At 44.6% G+C, this 20,742-nt stretch overlaps 1 protein-coding gene across 1 annotated transcript; it reads right to left on the bottom strand.

Annotated features, from left to right (window-relative positions):
* Nucleotides 1-18,253: 18,253 nt before the first annotated feature.
* Nucleotides 18,254-19,414, bottom strand: ccl20a.3 (chemokine (C-C motif) ligand 20a, duplicate 3). The gene is made up of 4 exons (XM_020479071.2): nucleotides 19,242-19,414; nucleotides 18,984-19,098; nucleotides 18,727-18,804; nucleotides 18,254-18,621 (listed from the first exon to the last, which is right to left on the bottom strand). The coding sequence occupies exons 1-4, from the start codon at nucleotides 19,327-19,329 to the stop codon at nucleotides 18,585-18,587; spliced, it is 318 nt and encodes a 105-aa protein (XP_020334660.1). The 5' UTR covers nucleotides 19,330-19,414; the 3' UTR covers nucleotides 18,254-18,584.
* Between the last annotated feature and the right edge of the window lie 1,328 nt (nucleotides 19,415-20,742).

Below are 20,742 nucleotides of genomic sequence, written 5' to 3' on the forward strand. Positions count from 1 at the left end.
AACTTCCACATCCATCCAGTACCTCTATAAACTTCCACATCCATCCAATACCTCTATAAACTTCCACATCCATCCAATAACTCTATAAACTTCCACATCCATCCAATACCTCTATAAACTTCCACATCCATCCAATACCTCTATAAACTTCCACATCCATCCAATACCTCTATAAACTTCCACATCCATCCAATACCTCTATAAACTTCCACATCCATCCAATACCTCTATAAACTTCCACATCCATCCAATACCTCTATAAACTTCCACATCCATCCAATACCTCTATAAACTTCCACATCCATCCAATACCTCTATAAACTTCCACATCCATCAATACCTCTATAAACTTCCACATCCATTCCAATACCTCTATAAACTTCCACATCCATCCAATACCTCTATAAACTTCCACATCCATCCAATACCTCTATAAACTTCCACATCCATCCAATACCTCTATAAACTTCCACATCCATCCTATACCTCTATAAACTTCCACATCCATCCAATACCTCTATAAACTTCCATATCCAATACCTCTATAAACTTCCACATCCATCCAATACCTCTATAAACTTCCACATCCATCCAGTACCTCTATAAACTTCCACATCCATCCAATAACTCTATAAACTTCCACATCCATCCAATGCCTCTATAAACTTCCACATCCATCCAATACCTCTATAAACTTCCACATCCATCCTATACCTCTATAAACTTCCACATCCATCCAATACCTCTATAAACTTCCACATCCATCCAATACCTCTATAAACTTCCACATCCAATACCTCTATAAACTTCCACATCCATCCTATACCTCTATAAACTTCCACATCCATCCAATACCTCTATAAACTTGCTTTATAAACTAAACTAAACTGTTTAACTAAACAGTTCAAAAGTTTGGGGTCACTTAGAAATGTCCTTGTTTTTGTCCATTAAAACAACATCAAATTAATCAGAAATACAGTGTAGACATTGTTTATGTTGTAAATTACTATTGTAGCTGGAAATGGCTGATCTTTAATTTAATATCTACATAGGTGTACAGAGGCCCATTATCTGCAACCATCACTCCTGTGTTCCAATGTCACATTGTGTTAGCTAATCCAAGTTTCTCATTTTAAAAGGCTAATTGATCATTAGAAAACCCTTTTGCAATTATGTTAGCACAGATGAAAACTGTGAAACAATACAATTGGCATTCTTTAGACTAGTTCAGTATCTGCAGCATCAGCATTTGTGGGTTCGATTACAGGCTCAAAATGGCCAGAACTACACTTTTAACTTTATTTAACTAGGCAAGTCAGTTAAGAACAACTTCTTATTTTCAATGAGAGCCTAGGGACAGTGGGTTAACTGCCTTGGTCAGGGTCAGAATGACAGATTATTAGCTTGTCAGCTCAGGGATTTGATCTTGCAACCTTTCGGTTACCAGTCCAACACTCTAACCACTAGGCTACCTGCCACCCCGGAAGCACCCCGGAAGCAGTGTGTTCTGAGAAGTTAAGGCTATTCCATGTGAGAAATTGCTGTATGTATGTACTTGTCCTCTTGCTCAGTTGTCCACCGGGGCCTCCCACTCCTCTTTTTATTTTGGTTAGAGCTAGTTTGCGCTGTTCTATGAAGGGAGTAGTTCTCAGCTTTGTAAGAGATCTTCAGTTTCTTGGCAATTTCTCACATGGAGTAGCCTTCATTTCTCAGAACAAGAATAGACTGATGAGTTTCAGAAGAAAGTCCTTTGTTTCTAGCCATTTTGAGCCTGTAATCAAACCCACAAGTGCTGATGCTCCAGATACTAAACTAGTCTAAAGAAGGCCAGTTTCATTGCATCCTTAATCAGAATAGTTTTCAGCTGTGTTAACATAATTGCAAAAGGGTCTTTTAATGATCAAGTAGCCTTTTAAAATTATAAACTTGGAATAGCTAACACAACGTGCCATTGGAACACAGGAGTGATGGTTGCTGATAATGGGCCTCTGTACACCTATGTAGATATTCCATTAATAATCAGCTGTTTCCAGCTACAATAGTCATTGCAACATTGAGATTGTCTGCTCTGTATTTCTGATCAATTTGATGTTATTTTAATGGACAGAAAATGTGCTTTTCCTTCAAAAATGAGGACATTTCTAAGTGACCCCAAACTTTTGAACGGTAGTGTACTTCAGCCATAGAGAGCGGTGACAGCGTGATGGGTAGTTACTGAAGGAATGTGTGTCCTTTGTCCCAGCAGGGATTCTCTCTTTTTCTCTCTCTCTCTTCTTTCTATTTTTCTCTCGCTCTCTCGCTTTTTCTCTCTCTCTCTGCTCTAGCTCTTTCTCTCTATCTATCTCTTTATTTCTCTCTCTTTTTTGCTCTCACTCTCTCTGTGTCTTTCTCTCTCTTGGCCCCTTCTCATCCCTGCCCCCAGTCCCCTGTATTATTCATGGAGAAGCACTCTGCTAAGTCGTGCAGAAATGGTGATCATGATGATGTAATAATGGCTGTGTGTGGGTGGAGAGCATCAGTTGGGAAGGCTTCACATGATTGGAGGAACGTGGCCACTGTAGAGATGGTCCCTCTCTTACAATGATGGTGGCTAGTGTAGTTAGGCCCCTCTCCAATTATTTGCCAACATTTACAGCCGAATACTAAAGTATCTAGTTTGAGAAGGTCGAAAACTTGTCCAAACTCCTTGGCAGTCACCAAATTATTCACCAGCCAGGCATCAACATGTGTCCAAAGATAAAGATGGAAGTGATTTGGAGCTCCTGGGTGGCGCAGCAGTCTAAGGCACTGCATCTCAGAGCCAGACCATTGTTCAATTATGGGCTGTATCACAACTGGCTGTGATTGGGAGTCCAATAGGGCGGCACACAATTGGCCCAGCGTCATTAGGGTTTGGCAGAGGTAGGCTATCATTGTAAATAATAATTTATTCTTAACTGACTTGCCTGGTTAAATAAATACATTTTAAAAAATGTGTTGAGCAGCTCCCTATTCATCAAACTGATCCTTTATCCACAATCATTCACTTATTATTTTATAACATTGGGGACTGCTAGAAGGAAACCAGGGCATGAATAGAATACAGTCCATTTTGTGAAGTTGGTACATGATACAAAAAATGACTGAGGGTTAGTACTGAACCCAACATGGCCAACCTATCAGGCCTAATGCAATGGTACCATACTACCATCTAGTGTTAGTGGCCTGTACTACAGCTATTCCCTGCACAGTCCTGCAGTAGTCTGGTTAAATTACAATAATGAAACGTGGGGATAAATCAATATGGCAGAGTCATTTATATCCACTTGAAAAATCTTAGCAGTCAGTAAAGAAGGCGAGATAATAATAATTTATACGGTCTCTTTCCAGTGTCCACCTTCACCTCCCTTAAGCATTCTTCTCTTGACGTCTATTATTTTAGTAAAACCTTCAAATAAACTTTGCACCTCTTAGGCAAAAACATATCTTTAGTGAGGGAATTCCATGGTCCTGCATGAACTGAAATTTTACAGCTTCGATTATAGAAATAATAGTCGGTGTTGTGACAGTTGGAAATATGGGAATTAACCAGTGATTGACATCTCAATAGAGCTCTGCTATCCAAGACATTGTACATTGGGTTAGGCCTTTTTTCATCAATAATTGGGGTACACGCAGGGCTCAAAGATCACTAAATTGATCACTAACATTTTGAACCTGAGCCATTTACGTGTGCTCTCCTGCGCAGTACAGTCATAGCTAAGTGTCACACCCTGATCTGTTTCACCTGTCCTTGTGATTGTCTCCACCCCCCTCCAGATGTCGCCCATCTTCCCCATTATCCCTTGTGTATTTATACCTGTGTTCTCTGTTTGTTCATTGCCAGCTCTTCTAGTTTGAAAAGTCAACCAGTGTTTTTGTTCTCAGCTCCTTCTTTTCCCAGTCTCTCTTTTTCTTGCACTCCTGGTTTTGACCCTTGCCTGTCCTGACTCTGAGCCCGCCTGCCTGACCACTCTGTCTAACCTGACCCTGAGCCTGCCTGCCATCCAGTACCATTGCCCCACCTCTGGTTTACTGACCCCTGCCTGCCTTGACCTGTCTATTGCCTGCCCCTGCTGGAATATTAAACCATTGTCAATTCGACGTGTCTGGGTCTTACCTTGATTCCTGATGTTAAGATCATAACATTGTGCCAGAAGTGCTTCAACCTCGTCAAAAATAAGACAGGAGAAAGGATTTCACCAAAAATAATATGGTTCCTTGAGTTTTGTCTGACTTTAGAGTGACGAAATGTAGCTAACTGTTTATTGTTGTCTCATGGCTTTTAATTGAGCAGCCCAAGTGCAGCCGTTGCTATGGATACGTATATACTCAGAGCCGACAAGAGCAGAGCACATGCAGAGCGAGCTGAGTGCAGGGAGCAAGTGACAGATATAGAGGAGCAGTTAATAGATTTACTAACTTTTAGATTTTGGGCTTCAGGTCGGGTCTTAAATTTGTCAGAAGCATTCGTGGCTGGGTTGGGTAGGGCTTGGGGTGTCAGGGGCATTAACATTTCTGCTCGTGCAGGGCCCTATATCACAGTGCTGTTGTCGTTTGCTGCTCTTCATTTTGCAATCTTTAGATAGCTATTGTAAATGACAATATACTGTATCTAAATGTTTCCATTTCAAATGCATCTATAACAACATGCTTATAAGCAACTCTGGCCCAAACACCCAAAGCAGCAAGCTAAGAAGACTTCAAGGAAAAACTCCTGAAAAAGGAAGATTTTGAGGGTTCCCATCCTTCTCTAGTTGGCCAGGTATAAGTAATATATAACCATCAAGACCAGATCAATGTAGATTTCAATGTACATAAAAAAATGTAGGATTTATATGTATATTGACTGATATCAACTGAATATAATGTATGCCACACTGTTAAAATGAATTGCTTTGTAACACTAAAATGTTATGACTATAATTACTTTACCCTGAAAGACAGAAACAACATATGAAGGATCAACTATCACACCTGACAAGGCCAATGAAATCCGTGCCTCGCAGAAAGCCCTGCCTTCCACAGGTGATAAGCTTGAGGCTCCAATTCATTCCTTCAATTTATTACCGCTCTTCACCAAGCACAGGAACGGGGGGTGCGGGGCCAAACAACCCCACGTCCAATCAGACCAGATATTTGCTCCGACCACCCAATCCATCTCCGCTTCCTGTGCCTCGATCCCAGCCGAGGTACCGGCATCTGGGGAAAGAGGCCATTGGTAATTACAAGCTTCCTCAAGAATGCTACACGTCTCACCAGGGAGTTTGCACGTAGTGCGTGGCAATGGGCACGATGAAAATAAAACCTAATATAACTCAAACGGAAAGCATTTGCATTTTTGCGCAGTCCAGGCAGTGCTGAGAGGGATAGTTTGGCCTGCTATTTGTTCTGGTTCTGGTTGGATGTCTGGTGCACAGGACTGGTTCGAGCGAGGACCACCTGAGCGTGATCCAAGCCAAGACAAACTGCTCATAGATTGGGAGTATCTTTCAGAGAAATGCTATACCCACATGACTGGGGGCATATGCTTAACCCCAAACCCGTCTTAGGCAACACCATCTCGGGCGTTTTCCTAGCCATCTTACTCATTGCACCAGCAAATTGAATAATAACTAATTGTTTGTTTTAGTAGTGTGAATCGTTCCTGTTTGCACCGAGGTGAAGAGCAGAATAATTGAAGGAATGAATCTGAGCCTCACGCTTATCACCTGCTTTGATTGTAGATCTTTCGACCGAAGTCGCAAGAGTGCGACTCCCCATAGTATGTTGTAATGAAGTTGACAGACTGAAATGGAACTAGTGGCAACTGAGCTGCCACCAATGTTTAGGAGCGACTGCCCCTATAAATCAATGAATCCTTTTGAAACAGCCTATGTGGCATCGATATGAGTCAGAAACATTGATTCACGAGTCAAAATTGACTACAAAGTTTAAATAGGATAATTATAGTCATAAAGTCAGTATTGTCTAAAATGGAGTTTGGAACCTAAGTGTGTCACAACAAGTAAATTAAGGTTGGGTTTGGATTACAGTTATGTCAACAAATCATGCTCCCTTTTGCCAAGCTCCAAGTGCAAATTGCACCTCTGCCCACTTCGCTTCCCTTCATTGAATGGGGATCCTTTCTTTCATCGCCCCCATCCAACGCGTTCAAAGGATCACAGACATTTGAGACTAGCTAGCTATATGACTTGATTTGGCTTGGAAACACGATAACATTGCACTAGAAGGAAAATAATTAGTAGGAAACCCTTTTCTTATGATTGTGATGTCGCCAGATTAACTTTAGATGCAGTATAATTTAAGCCAGCTAATTAAGATTGTGGGGACCTGTAGAGCCGGCTGAGGCGAGGGAACCTATAGAGCCGGCTGAGGCGAGGGAACCTGTAGACCCGGCTGAGGCGAGGGAACCTGTAGAGCCGGCTGAGGTGAGGGAACCTGTAGACCGGCTGAGGCGAGGGAACCTGTAGAGCCGGCTGAGGCGAGGGAACCTGTAGAGCCGGCTGAGGCGCGGGAACCTGTAGACCCGGCTGAGGCGAGGGAGCCTGACGAGCCAACCGAGGCTTGTGAACCAATCGAGCCAGCTGAGGCATCCCCGATTACTTCGGCAGCCGCCCTTGGACCCGATGTCACCAGTAAAAAAATAAAACAATTCTGTTCCTTCCCATTGGGGAGCCGTTATTCTGTAGCGTGTACGCTAATAATCGGGAAGCATGTACAGGGAGCGAATGTTATAAATAAACAAACATGGAACAAAACAAGAAACACGAGTAGCGTACAGACATGAAATGGAAACAATAACGCCTCAGGACAGAACCAAGGGGAGTGTCATATATAGGGGAGGTAATTAGGATGATGATGGAGTCCAGGTGAGTCTCATAAGGTGCAGGTGTGCATAAAGATGTTGGCTGGTATGCATAATAATGTGACTTCCGGCGCCGACAGAGATGGCCGCCACGCTTCGCGTTCTTTACGTGTTATTACTTACATTGGTACCCCAGGTAATCTTAGGTTTCATTACATACAGTCAGGAGGAACTACTGAATATAAGAGCAACGTCAACTCACCATCATTACGACCAGGAATATGACTCTCCCGAAGCAGATCCTGTGTTTTGCCTTCCACCCAGGACAATGGATCGGATCCCAGCCGGCGAACCTAAACAACGTCGCTGTAAAAGGGGCAAACGAAGCAGTCTTCTTGTGAGGCTCCGGAGACGGGCACATCGTGCACCACTCCCTAGCATACTACTCGCCAATGTCCAGTCTCTTGACAACAAGGTTGATGAAATCCGAGCAAGAGTAGCTTTCCAGAGAGACATCAGATACTGTAACATTCTTTGCTTCACGGAAACATGGCTCACTCGAGAGACTCTATCAGAGTCGGTGCAGCCAGCTGGTTTCTTCACGCGTCGCGCCGACAGAAACAAGCATCTTTCTGGTAAGAAGAGGGGCGGGGGGGGGGGGGTATGCCTTATGATTAACGAGACGTGGTGTGATCATAGCAACATACAGGAACTCAAGTACTTCTGTTCACCTGACTTAGAATTCCTCAAAATCAAATGTCGACTGCATTATCTACCAAAAGAATTCTCTTCGATTATAATCACAGCTCAGGTCTGTTCAACGCTGGTCCGACCAATCTGATTCCACGCTTCAAGACTGCTTCGATCACGTGGATTGGGATATGTTCCGCATTGCGTCCAACAACAACATTGACGAATACGCTGATTCGGTGAGCGAGTTCATTAGAAAGTGCATCGGCGATGTCGTACCCACAGCGTCTATTAAAACGTTCCCAAACCGTGGATTGATGGCAGTATTCATGCGAAACTGAAAGCGCAAACCACTGCTTTTAACCAGGGCAAGGTGACCGGAAACATGACCGAATACAAACAGTGTAGCTATTCCCTCCACAAGGCAATTAAACAAGCTAAGCGTCAGTATAGAGACAAAGTAGAGTTGCAATTCAACGGCTCAGACACAAGAGGTATGTGGCAGGGTCTACAGTCAATCACCGATTACAAAAAGAAAACCAGCCCCAGACCAGGATGTCTTGCTCCTAAATAACTAAATAACTTCTTTGCTCAATATGAGGACAATACAGTGCCACTGACTTGGCCCGCTACCAAAACCTACGGACTCTCCTTCACTGCAGCCGAGGTGAGTAAAACATTTAAACGTGTTAACCTTCGCAAGTCTGCAGGCCCAGACAGCATTCCCAGCCGCGTCCTCAGAGCATGCGCAGACCAGCTGGCTGGTGTGTTTACGGATATATTCAATCAATCCTTATCCCAGTCTGCTGTTCCCACATGCTTCAAGAGGGTCACCTTTGTTCCTGTTCCCAAGAAAGCTAAGGTAACTGAGCTAAATGACTACCACCCCGTAGCACTCACTTCCGTCATCATGAAGTGCTTTGAGTGACTAGTCAAGCACCATATCACCTCCACCCTACCTGACACCCTAGACCCACTCCAATTTGCTTACCGCCCCAATAGGTCCACAGACGACGCAATCACAACCACACTGCACACTGCCCTAACCCATCTGGACAAGAGGAATACCTATGTGAGAATGCTGTTCAGCGACTACAGCTCAGCATTTAACACCATAGTACCCTCCAAACTCATCATCAAGCTCGAGACCCTGGGTCTCGACCCCGCCCTCTGCAACTGGGTACTGGACTTCCTGACGGGCCACCCCCAGGTGGTGAGGGTAGGTAACAACATCTCCACCCCGCTGATCCTCAACACTGGGGCCCCACAAGGGTGCGTTCTGAGCCCTCTCCTGTACTCCCTGTTCACCCACACAGACAGCATTGTGAAGAAGGCGCAGCAGCACCTCTTCAACCTCAGAAGGCTGAAGAAATTCTACAGATACACAATTCTACAGATGCACAATCGAGAGCATCCTGTCGGGCTGTTTCGCCGCCTGGTACGGAAACAGCTCCGCCCACAACAGTAAGGCTCTCCAGAGGGGAGTGAGGTCTGCACAACCCATCACCGGGGGAAAACTACCTGCCCTCCAGGACACCTACACCACCCGATGTCACAGGAAGGCCCATAAAGATCATCAAGGACAACAACCACCCGAGCAACTGCCTGTTCACCCCACTATCATCCAGAAGGCGAGGTCAGTACAGGGGCATCAAAGCAGGGACCGAGAGACTGAAAAACAGCTTCTATCTCAAGGCCATCAGACTGTTAAACAGCCACCACTAACATTGAGTGGCTGCTGCCAACGTACTGACTCAACTCCAACTCACTTCAATAATGGTTGATTGAGCTGTCAAGGTTGTGTGGAAAGACGGACCAAGGCGCAGCGTGATTAAAGTTCCACATATTTATTTACGCGAAACTTCCAAACAAAAAGAAACAAACAACGAACTGTGACATCAGAGGTGCCACATGCACTAACTCAAAACAATATCCCACAAAACACAGGTTGGAAAAAAGGCTACCTAAATATAATCCCCAATTAGAGGCAACGATTTCCAGCTGCCTCTAATTGGGAACCATACCAAGCACACAAACAGAAATAAATATACTAGATCACCCCCTCGTCACGCCCTGACCTACTACACCATAGAGAAACAAGGGCTCGGACTCCGGTGCGGACTCCGGCCGCAATACCTGAAACAAAATGGGGAGGGTAGGGGGGGTGATTAGTGTCGGAGGCGGCTCCGGTGCAGGTCATAACCCCCACCCAGAACCCGGATCCGGCCATGGCACCGGGCTGAATGCCGTGCCTGGACTGAGCCCCGGCGCAGAGGAATGCTCTGGCTATGGAGCTGGGTTGGCCGCCGGCACGCTGTGCCGTGCCGTGCCTGTACAGGTAGCACCGAACTGGTGACACACACTTCCGGGCGAGTGCGAGGAGGAGACACAGGACGTACCGGACTGGGGAGGCACACTGGAGGCCTGAAGCGTGGGGCCGTCACAGATGCGTGGGGCCGACACAGAAGTTTGCGACTATCAAGATTCTTCCTAGAGCTGGCCGCCTGGCCAAACTGAGCAATCAGGGGAGAAGGGCCTTGGTCAGGGAGGTGACCAAGAACCCGATAGTCACTCTGAGAGAGCTCTAGAGTTCCTCTGTGGTGATGGGAGAACCTTCCAGAAGGTCAACCATATCTGCGGCACTCTACCAATCAGGCATTTATGGTAGAGTGGCAAGACGGAGGGCAATTCTCAGTAAAAGGCACATTACAGACCACTTGGAGTTTGTCAAATGGCACCTAAAGAAACAAGATTCTCTGGTCTGATGAAACCAAGCTTGAACTCTTTGGCCTGAATGCCAAGCGTCACATCTGGATGAAACCTGTCACCATCCCTATGGTGAAGCATGGTGGTGACAGCATCATGCTGTGGGGATGTTTTTCAGCGGCAGGGACTGGGAGACTAGACAGGATCGAGGCTAAGATGAACTGAGCAAAGTACAGAGAGATCCTTGATGAAAACCTGCTCCAGAGTGCTCAGGACCTCAGACTGGGGCGAAGGTTCACCTTCCAACAGGACAATGCCCTAAGCACACAGCCATAACAATGCAGAAGTGGCTTCGGGACAAGTCTCTGAATGTCCTTGAGTGGCCCAGCCAGAGCCCGGACTTGAAAATAGAGACCTGGAAATAGCTGTGCAGCAGCGACGCTCCCCATCCAACCTGACAGAGCTTGAGAGGATCTGCAAATACAAGTGCGCCAAGCTTGTAGCATCATACCCAAGTAGACTCAAGGCTGTAATTGCTGTAATCGCTTCAACAAAGTACACCCACTCTCTGGGTGTTGGCCCCCCTTCTCCCTGGGTTGTTCCCATCCCTCGATCTCCCTAGTGCAGGGAGCTAGGTGGATATAATGACCATAAGCGTTCTAATTACCTGTAAATGCACACTGGACAGGTGTAAAATGACCAAGACAAGCTTTCTAATCCCCTGTAAACACACACTTGACAGGTGAAAAAAGTCACGCGCACATTTTTTTTTAACCGGCCGTGATTGGGAGTCCCATAGGGTGGCACACAATTGGCCCAGCGTCGTTCGAGTTAAGCTTTGGAAAAACTTGCATTACTAGTGTTTAAATCACCTGTCAACACACAATGGACAAGTGAAAAAAACACATGTAAAGAAAATTACATTTGACACTTGAAAAAAGCAAGTGAGAAATCATAATTATAATATGTTAAGATATGTTCCGGGTAAGACGATTTGAACTTTTTGGGTTTCCATAACTCCTTGGCCAGAGCGTCCATTGTGTGCTATGAATGCTCTGAGAGTGAAACACTCTGAACTTACAAACAGACAATCTTACAATGCTCTGGATTCTCTCTGTGATTTGAAACTCCAGGCAGCTGCGACAATAGTCTTCCACGGCCCTCGTCATCCCGGGCCAGTGGAACCGGATGGCGATCCATTCCCGGGTCTTCTCCATTACCAGGTGTGCACCCAACAGGTGTGGGCCAGCTGAAGAACGGTTCCCACGTACCGTCGGGGAAGCAACAGTACCTCTCAAAGTTCCCCCTGTTGGCGCAACAGCTGATACAAAAGGTTATTCTTGATTTGGAAACGGGGGTATCGCCAATCACTCACCCCCAGAAGTAGCTGTCCATCCACCGCTATCACTTGGGCTGCGGCCGCTTTCAAGTTTGTATCCTCCCAATGGGTCTCGACTGGTCCCTCGAAATCGAGGAGAGGGAGGATGGGCTCCTCCTCCAGTGGTTCACCAGGGGGGTCGGGCTCTGGCGCCCCGTTCCGACTCTGACTCCAGACACGTAGATCTGCGTTTGTCAACCGCTTGCTTCCAGGCCGCGCAGGCGTCGGGTTGTCCTCGCTCTCGTCTTCGGCCGGCTCGTACCTTTTTCCTCAGCTCGTGCCTCCACAGTTCCGTGAACAGCGGACAATCTCGTCCCACGAGGAGGGGTCCCGGCAACACCGGTACAGCACCCACCATCATCTTGCAGCTCCCTTGTGGTGTCACGATATTAGCTTGTACGGCTACCGCTTTGTGTCACAGTGGACACAGGACACAGGAAATGGACATATCCCTACCACATTCGGTCCCCTGGTTCAGCAGGCTCGTGGTTACGAGTGTAACCATACTACTGTAGTCTAATAGAGCTTCTGTGTCGTGTCCGTCAACCTTTACCGGGACCATGGGTGCTGTTGGTTTGTGGTGCGCCCAACAGGAGGTGACGTAGTTCACTGCGGGACCCACCTCGCCTCCGGGGCTTGCTGACAGCATCGACTCTTCTCGAGCCGGACAATTCTAGGCCACACTCAAAACACGTCCTTTGGTCTCCAACTACCTGGGGTCGTCGGGGGCGGGTCAGCTCTCCCCCAACCATCTCTCCACGGGTCTGCAGCCCTTTGGCCCTGCCGGCTGTCGGTTCTGGGTATACAGAGGTGGGGCTGTCCTTCCGTCCCCTCGGACGGGTCCCCAAATTGGCCTCAGTGTTCTGATGCGTCTCCACTGCTCCCAGCAGGCCCTCCAAGGTCTGGGGCGTGTATAGACTCACTGCTCTTTTCATGTTGTGGGGTAGCGCCCGTAAGAAGCGATCCAGGACCACTTTGTCTAGGATGGAGAGGGTGAATACGTTGGTTAGGAGCCATGCCCTGGTTACGCTCAGTAGGCCTCTCATCTGGGCTCGGTGGGATATGTTCCTCCAATGTTTGTTCCTGAACCGCCTGTTGTGCTTGTTGGGCCTGTAGTAACTGAGCTGTCAATTCGTCCATGCTGATGCAGCATAAACGTCAACCCTTGTTAGAGCCTATTTGGACATATTTGTATAAAAGACAGAACATACAGAGCTCCATGTACATTTGTGTAAATATATTAAATATTAATGTACATGATGAAATATTAGGTACCTTTATGATGTATATTTACCTGATTGAGATATATTCATTTGTTGTTAGTGTAACTCAATTTTTGCCCCCCTCTTGCCCATTCATTGTATTGGGGTAAGTGTGTTAGGATAAAGGCAGGAAGTTGGGCCTTCGGGGGAGGGAGTCCTTGCTAGAAGCGGGATCGGTATAGTTTTTTGACCATACAGACATACATACAGACAGGTCATATTATGTATTTTTCCATATCAAGTAATCTATGCTTTAAGTTGATTGGAGAATCATTTCTTTGTTAGATATAAGAAGAATAAATATTTTTGTTGCACCATATCCCTGGATGTCATTGAATGTTTGGCCGTTTGGAAACCTTGAGTGTGAACTGTATGCGTACCAAACAACCCCGCTTCAGGCCTTGGCAGTGGCTATGGTAAAGAGGAAAGGAAGCCACAACAACCCTGATCTGACCACGTTATCAGAATCAAATAAAATCAAATGTATTTATAGAGCCCTTCTTACATCAACTGATATCTCAAAGCAATGCAGGTGTAGAAGCACGGTGGCTAGGAAAAACTCCCTAGAAAGGCCAAAACATAGGAAGAAACCTAGAGAGGAACCAGGCTATGAGGGGTGGCAAATCCTCTTCTGGCTGTGACGGGTGGAGATTATAACAGAACATGGCCAAGATGTTCAAATGTTCATAAATGACCAGCGTGGTCAAATAATAATAATCATAGTAGTTGTCGAGGGTGCAGCAAGTCAGCACCTCAGGAGTAAATGTCAGATGGCTTTTCATAGCCGATCATTAGGAGTATCTCTACCACTCCTGCTGTCTCTAGAGAGTTAAAAACAGCAGGTCTGGGACAGGTAGCATGTCCGGTGAACAGGTCAGGGTTCCATAGCCACAGGCAGAACAGTTGAAACTGGAGCAGCAGCACGGCCAGGTGGACTGGGGAAAGATTGGAGTCATCATGTCAGGTAGTCCTGATCCATGGTCCTCGGAAGAAAGAAAGAGAGAAAGAGAGAATTATAGAGAGCATACTTAAATTCACACAGGACACCGGATAATACAGGAGAAGTACTCCAGATATAACAAACTGACCCTAGCCCCCCGACACATAAACTACTGCAGCATAAATACTGGAGGCTGAGACAGGAGGGGTCAGGAGACACTGTGGCCCCATCTGATGATAGATACCCTGTTAGAGGAATTAAATTCCTATATGTTTATTACTCATTTCAATTAATACACTCAGCCCATTTCTAAGGATTTGTAAGAAACGTATTTGCATAAAATGGGCGGAGACCAGTCTCAAAATCAAGCAGTAGCGTTTATTCTCGAGAGTACTGAACATGATACAATTTACAACAGGTTATAAACTGAAAATGACGTCATTAGGTTTCAAACTGTCCCGTCCCTCCTCCACTCCGGTACAATGGCAGTATAGTTCTCAAGCCTTCCTACTTCGACCCGCACTAGTATAGATAATTTATGACCAGGCCAAGGCCTTCCTGTGTAGATAAGCATTCTAGCCAGTCTGACAATAAGTTCATTAGTTTCTACCAAGGAACAGACAGTCATTGTTCTAGTTCTGGATTATAATTACACACATTATATTCAGTACTAGGATTCAAATCAAATTCATGCATCTATACAGTAACATAATAGTATTCTGATTAGTCAGTCCTGATTGAAATGTATACATAATTAGTCATTATTGATAAAAAAAATCCCTTAACATACCACCGGACAGGGCCAAACAGGAAGGATATAACCCCACCCACTTTGCCAAAGCACAGCCCCCACACCACTAGAGGGATATTCAGTAGTTTAGTTGGAATAGGGTCCAGTATGCAGCTTGACGGATTAGAGGCCATGATTATTTCCATCATTGTGTCAAGAGATATAGTACTAAAACACTTGACTGTCTCTCTTGATCCTAGGTCTTGGCAGAGTTGTGCAGACTCAGGACAACTGAGCTTTGGAGGAATACGCGGGTTTAAAGAGGAGTCCGTAATTTGCTTTCTAATGATCATGATCTTTTCCTTAAAGAAGTTCATGAATTTATTACTGCTGAAGTGAAAGCCATCCTCACTTGGGGAATGCTGCTTTTTAGTTAGCTTTGCGACAGTATCAAAAATATTGTTCTTATTTTCCTCAATTAAGTTGGAAAAATAGGATGATCGAGCAGCAGTGAGGGCTCTTTGATACTGCACGGTACTGTCTTTCCAAGCTAGTCGGAAGACTTCCAGTTTGGTGTGGCGCCATTTCCGTTACAATTTTCTGGAAGCTTGCTTCAGAGATCGGAGATTTTCTGTATACCAGGGAGCTAGTTTCTTATGACAAATGTTTTTAGTTTTTAGGGGTGAAACTGCATCTAGGGTATTGCGCAAGGTTAAATTGAGATCTCAGTTAGGTGGTTAACTGATTTTTGTCCTCTGACGTCCTTGGGTAGGCAGAGGGAGTCTGGAAGGGCATCAAGGAATCTTTGTGTTGTCTGAGAATTTATAGCACGACTTTTGATGCTCCTTGGTTGGGGTCTGAGCAGATAATTTGTTGCGATTGCAAATGTAATAAAATGGTGGTCCGATAGTCCAGGATTATGAGGAAAAACATTAAGATCCACAACATGTATTCCATGGGACAAAACTAGGTCCAAGAGTATGACTGTGACAGTGAGTAGGTCCAGAGACATATTGGACAAAACCCACTGAGTCGATGATGATGATGGCTCTGAAAGCTTTTTGGAGTGGGTCTGTGGACTTTCCATGTGAATATTAAAATCACCAAAAATGTGAATATTATCTGCTATGACTACAAGGTCCGATAGGAATTCAAGGAACTCAGTGAAGAACGCTGTATATGGCCCAGGAGGCCTGTAAACAGTAGCCATAAAAGGTGATTGAGTAGGCTGCATAGATTTCATGACTAGAAGCTCAAAAGCAAACACCGCCATGTTTAGTTTTGCCCAACCTAGGTCGAGGCACAGACACGGTCTCAATGGGGATAGCTGAGCTGACTCCACTGACTGTGCTAGTGGCAGACTCCACTAAGCTGGCAGGCTGGCTAACAGCCTGCTGAACGGTCTGCACCCTATTTCATTGTGGAGCTAGAGGAGATAAGTAAATAAGCTAGGTAGATAAGATGAGAGCACCCCTCCAGCTAGGATGGAGTCCATCACTCCTCAGCAGGTCAGGCTTGGTCCTGTTTGTGGGTGAGTCCCAGAAAGAGGGCCAATTATCTACAAATTCTATCTTTTGGGAGGGGCAGAAAACCGTTTTCAACCAGCGATTGAGTTGTGAGACTGCTGTAGAGCTCATCACTCCCCCTAACTGGGAGGGGGCCAGAGACAATTACTCGATGCCGACACATCTTTCTAGCTGATTTACACGCTGAAGCTATGTTGCGCTTGGTGACCTCTGACTGTTTCATCCTAACATCGTTGGTGCCGACGTGGATAACAATGTCTCTATACTCTTTACACTCGCCAGTTTTAGCTTTAGCCAGCACCAGCTTCAGATTGGCCTTAATGTCGTATGATCGCTGGATGATTCGTTTGAAGTCTAATACTGTGGGTATTGGAGTTGCCTATGACTAGGGTTTTCAATTTGTCAAAGCTAATGGTGGGAAGCTTCGGCGTCTCAGACCCTGTAACAGGAGGAGTCTACTCCCTAGTCTCTACTCTACAAGAGAAGGCTCGGCCTCTGACTGCAACTCGGTGCTTCAGGGGGAAAACCGGTTGAAAGGTTCAATATCTGTACTTACTGGTGGCACAGACGCTGTTTCATCCTTTCCTACACTGAAATTACCCTTGCCTATCGATTGCCTCTGAAGCTGGGCTTGTAGCACAGCTCCATTATGAGTACAGCGACTGCAATTAGAAGGCATCATGTTAATGTTACTACTTAGCTTCGGCTGTTGGAGGTCCTGACGAACCATGTCCAGATAAAGCGTCTGGAGTGAAAAAGTTGAATGAAAAAAAGTTGAGTGAGGGAAAAACTCAAAATATAAACGGTAATTAAAAAGTAAAAAACGTAAAGTTGTCAGGTAGAAAAGTAAGGTTGGCAACAAAACGCACAGCAGCACGTAAACAAGTCTGCAAGTTGTGACCGGAAATGACCGAAAATGCTCATGCAAAATGCCGGAGTTCACCACCACTTGAGGCAGATCAGGGGTTTTGGTCAAGACGTTTACACAGATCAGAAATGGACAGAGTTGGGTTAGCTTGGTTTCAAGGGTGTTTATTTAAGTAACAAACCAAAAGAAAAGATAGGTCTCCCCCAGGAGAACTTCTCTGGGATACCGTCTTCTGGGCTTCGGGTCTTGCTGTATCCTGTGGGGAACAATACTGAACTCCTTCCGTTATCCCTGGGACTGCGCACGACTATACAGGAGTAAACTCTCTTCCCCCAGGCCCCTCTCCCGTGTGCTGCCCTACCGGCAGCTTTATGGGACTCGTCCAGCTGGTGAGCGATCAGCCCCTTGATTGCACACTAACCACAATTAGCCCAAATTAGTCCAGGCCGGACAGCCCGTCGAGACCTGGCATGTCCAGTAGAGGGAGCCATCGCCTCGTGATGTAGACTCCGTCTGTCACCAGGCCTCGACGAATCTTCCCCTGGTGGCTGACCTGCTGTACGCCACAATTACTTAAAATATTTTCTTAAAAATCATTGTCAATCAATATTTAAGCTATAAATCCTTTGCAATTTATAACCATTTGATTGGATGAGAGACTGCGCAAACATACTTTTTGTGTTTTGATGATGCCTTTTACATGCACTAAAACACCAACAACGGTTTTCACAGTCCTAACAAGAACACACCAACGTTCAGATTGATGGACCACTGTCAGTGTTTCAGGGTACTTCCATTCTGTTTTGAAATACATTCAGTGTATTATAACACTTACACTGAAGAACACACCAACGTTCAGATTGATGGACCACTGTCAGTGTTTCAGGGTACTTCCATTCTGTTTTGAAATACATTCAGTGTATTATAACACTTACACTGAAGAACACACCAACGTTCAGATTGATGGACCACTGTCAGTGTTTCAGTGTACTTCCATTCTGTTTTGAAATACATTCAGTGTATTATAACACTTACACTGGGGTTACATTCAAACACCCTCCAAACACCAGATCTCAGGTAAGGACGCACTACTTTTCATGGTTTCACTACACCATCATGGTGTTTTGAGTCTTTCTGTTTTCACATACAAGGACTATCTTTATGAGAAGCACTATAAGTGATCCATCCACTGGTGAACTCTCATGGTGTAGTGCACTTCACACAGTAACTAGGACGACGATATCTTCTCTCTCTGCTTTATCTGTCGTTCCACCAGACACAAGATGAAAACAGAAGTATTCTTAGTCAAATATAAAACATTTATTATAGATGAAAAAACGTAACAGAAGCAACCAAAGTTAATGAATAAAAACATACAAAGTATGAATTTTCTGATGCTCTTACAATGAGATCATAAACCTCTTGTATATAAAAAATGTGTTATATTATAAAAATATCCTTCATATTTACAAAATATATTTACATAAAATCACCCCAGAAAGTATAGAACTAAGAAGAAACAGGTAGCTGGGTCTTGTGACACCCTTGTTATTGATTTGGTTCTTGGTGCTGAGAGGAAAGATTAACAGTAGGTGTTGAGTTCAGTTTTTGACTGCGTACTATTCCTTTATATCCTGAGTTGTGATGACATCATTGGATTAGGCCTGTGAGGTCTTGATGTGAGACGCTTTGGTCCTAAAACAGATATAAAATGTAAAATAGATATCATTAATTTGTATTGTCACGGCTACAACCACACTTTTAGTCTTACAGTTCTCTGTTCATGAGAATGATTCATACCCCAGTCGGATGACGTGCTCTATCACCCAGTTCTGGTCAGGGTCTGCACACACATCATTACCCTTTTTAGTGTGGAACCTGGAAGAGACATAAAGCACAAGTTCATATTCAACTCTTTGTTTTTACACGTACAGCATTATATAATTGATTGATTGCTAAAACTACAGTATAGTAGGCTATTTATAGTAGCTATAATGGCATTCTTCTGGCTGTATTACTTGCCATACAATGCAATCAGATACTCCAAAGATACTCACATGATGGCAAAGATACGGCAGGTTTCTGATATGGTCTGTATGGTATAGCCTTCGATAACTGCGAAAGGTGTTTTACGAAGAGTATAACTCTCACAGCATCCTCTCCTACGACGTGCTGTCAAAAAGGAACAAATAAAGGATTTACGAGGAATGTTGAGAAACACAAAATACTACCCTATTTGTCCAGTTGTTTATTTCTGTTTTTCAGTAATTACACACAGAGACACACAGACTAAACTTTCACAGCAGAATATTTACGTTGTTTAGCTGCAGAAGTTTCCGTAGCAAAGAGCCCCAAAGCCAGTAGCACCAGCAGTACAATCACAGGGGCTCTCATCTGGGCCATTTCTTCTTCTGTACTGCTGTGGTTAGTGATGAGCTGAGTTGAGATGCTGTCTTGTCTTCAAAGAGAAAGCTTCAGCGGCTGTGTGAGGTCCTACTCTATATATATATATACTCCTTCTGCAGGTGGAAACTTCTGCTTTGAGAGGTGAAATGGGCGTTCTTACCCACCCCTTAATGGCAACGTCCCACAAAAGAATTTCCCCATCACTATCCCACATTGATCAAAAAAAGGAACAACATTACTCAACAGAGGGACAACAAGGGATGTTTTAACACAACTTTTATTTGTTTATTCAAACATTTATCCTTAGATGGTTCAAATGTACTACAAAGTACAATGAGTTGATACTCTATCCCATGATCCTTTATGAGCTTGCCAAACATATTTCCAAGTGTCAATTTTTTTTTTACAGTATAGACTATTGAGTAGTGCATCTCAGTGCTCACTCAGTGCTCACTACAGACCCTGGTTTGATTCCAGGCTGTATCACAACTTCCTGTAATTGGGAGTCCCATAGGGCGGCGCACAATTGGCCCAGCGTCATTAGGGTTTGGCCGGGGTAGGCCGTCATTGTAAATAATAATTTGTTCTTAACTGACTTAAGAACAGTTAAATAAAGTTGAAATAACTTTGGAAGCTTTCAACTTTCCAGCTGAAATAATACATTTGATTAAAATATGATATACATGTCCTAAAGCTAAAATATACACAAATAATACATTATCTGATCAAATTGCTTTAGAAAGGGTGTCAAGGATTTCCTCCTCTTCTTCCGAAGAGGAGAGGCGAAAAGGATCAGAGGACCAATATGCGGCGTGGTAAGTGTCCATGGTTCTTTTAATATGTAAACGTACACATGAACAACTGATTACAAAAAAACCATAAACGTGTGAAACCCTAAACAGCCCTATCTGGTGCAAAACACAGAGACAGGAACAATCACCCACAAACACACAGTGCCACCCAGGCTACCTAAGTATGATTCTCAATCAGAGACAACTAATGACACCTGCCTCTGATTGAGAACCATACTAGGCCGAAACATAGAAATACCCAAATTATAGAAAAACAAACATAGACTGCCCACCCAACTCACGCCCTGACCATACTAAATAAATACAAAACAAAGGAAATAAAGGTCAGAACGTGACAAAGGGACACAAGACAGGGAAGTCCCCTCTCCCCCCTCCTGTTTGCACTGGCAATTGAACTGCTTGCAGAAAGAATTAGACAGCACCCAAACCAAAGTATCAGTATTGGTAAAAGGGAATATAAACTAAACTTATTTAGAGATGATCTCCTGATATACCTGACCAATATTGGAAACTCAATGCCCCCTTTGCTAATATTATTTTCAGAATACGTGGAGACATTTTTTTATTTTACAAGAACCAATATCACTCCCTAAAAACA

The sequence above is a fragment of the Oncorhynchus kisutch genome, linkage group LG27 (genome assembly GCF_002021735.2).
Source record: "Oncorhynchus kisutch isolate 150728-3 linkage group LG27, Okis_V2, whole genome shotgun sequence".
In the NCBI taxonomy this organism is placed as follows: Eukaryota; Metazoa; Chordata; class Actinopteri; order Salmoniformes; family Salmonidae; genus Oncorhynchus; species Oncorhynchus kisutch.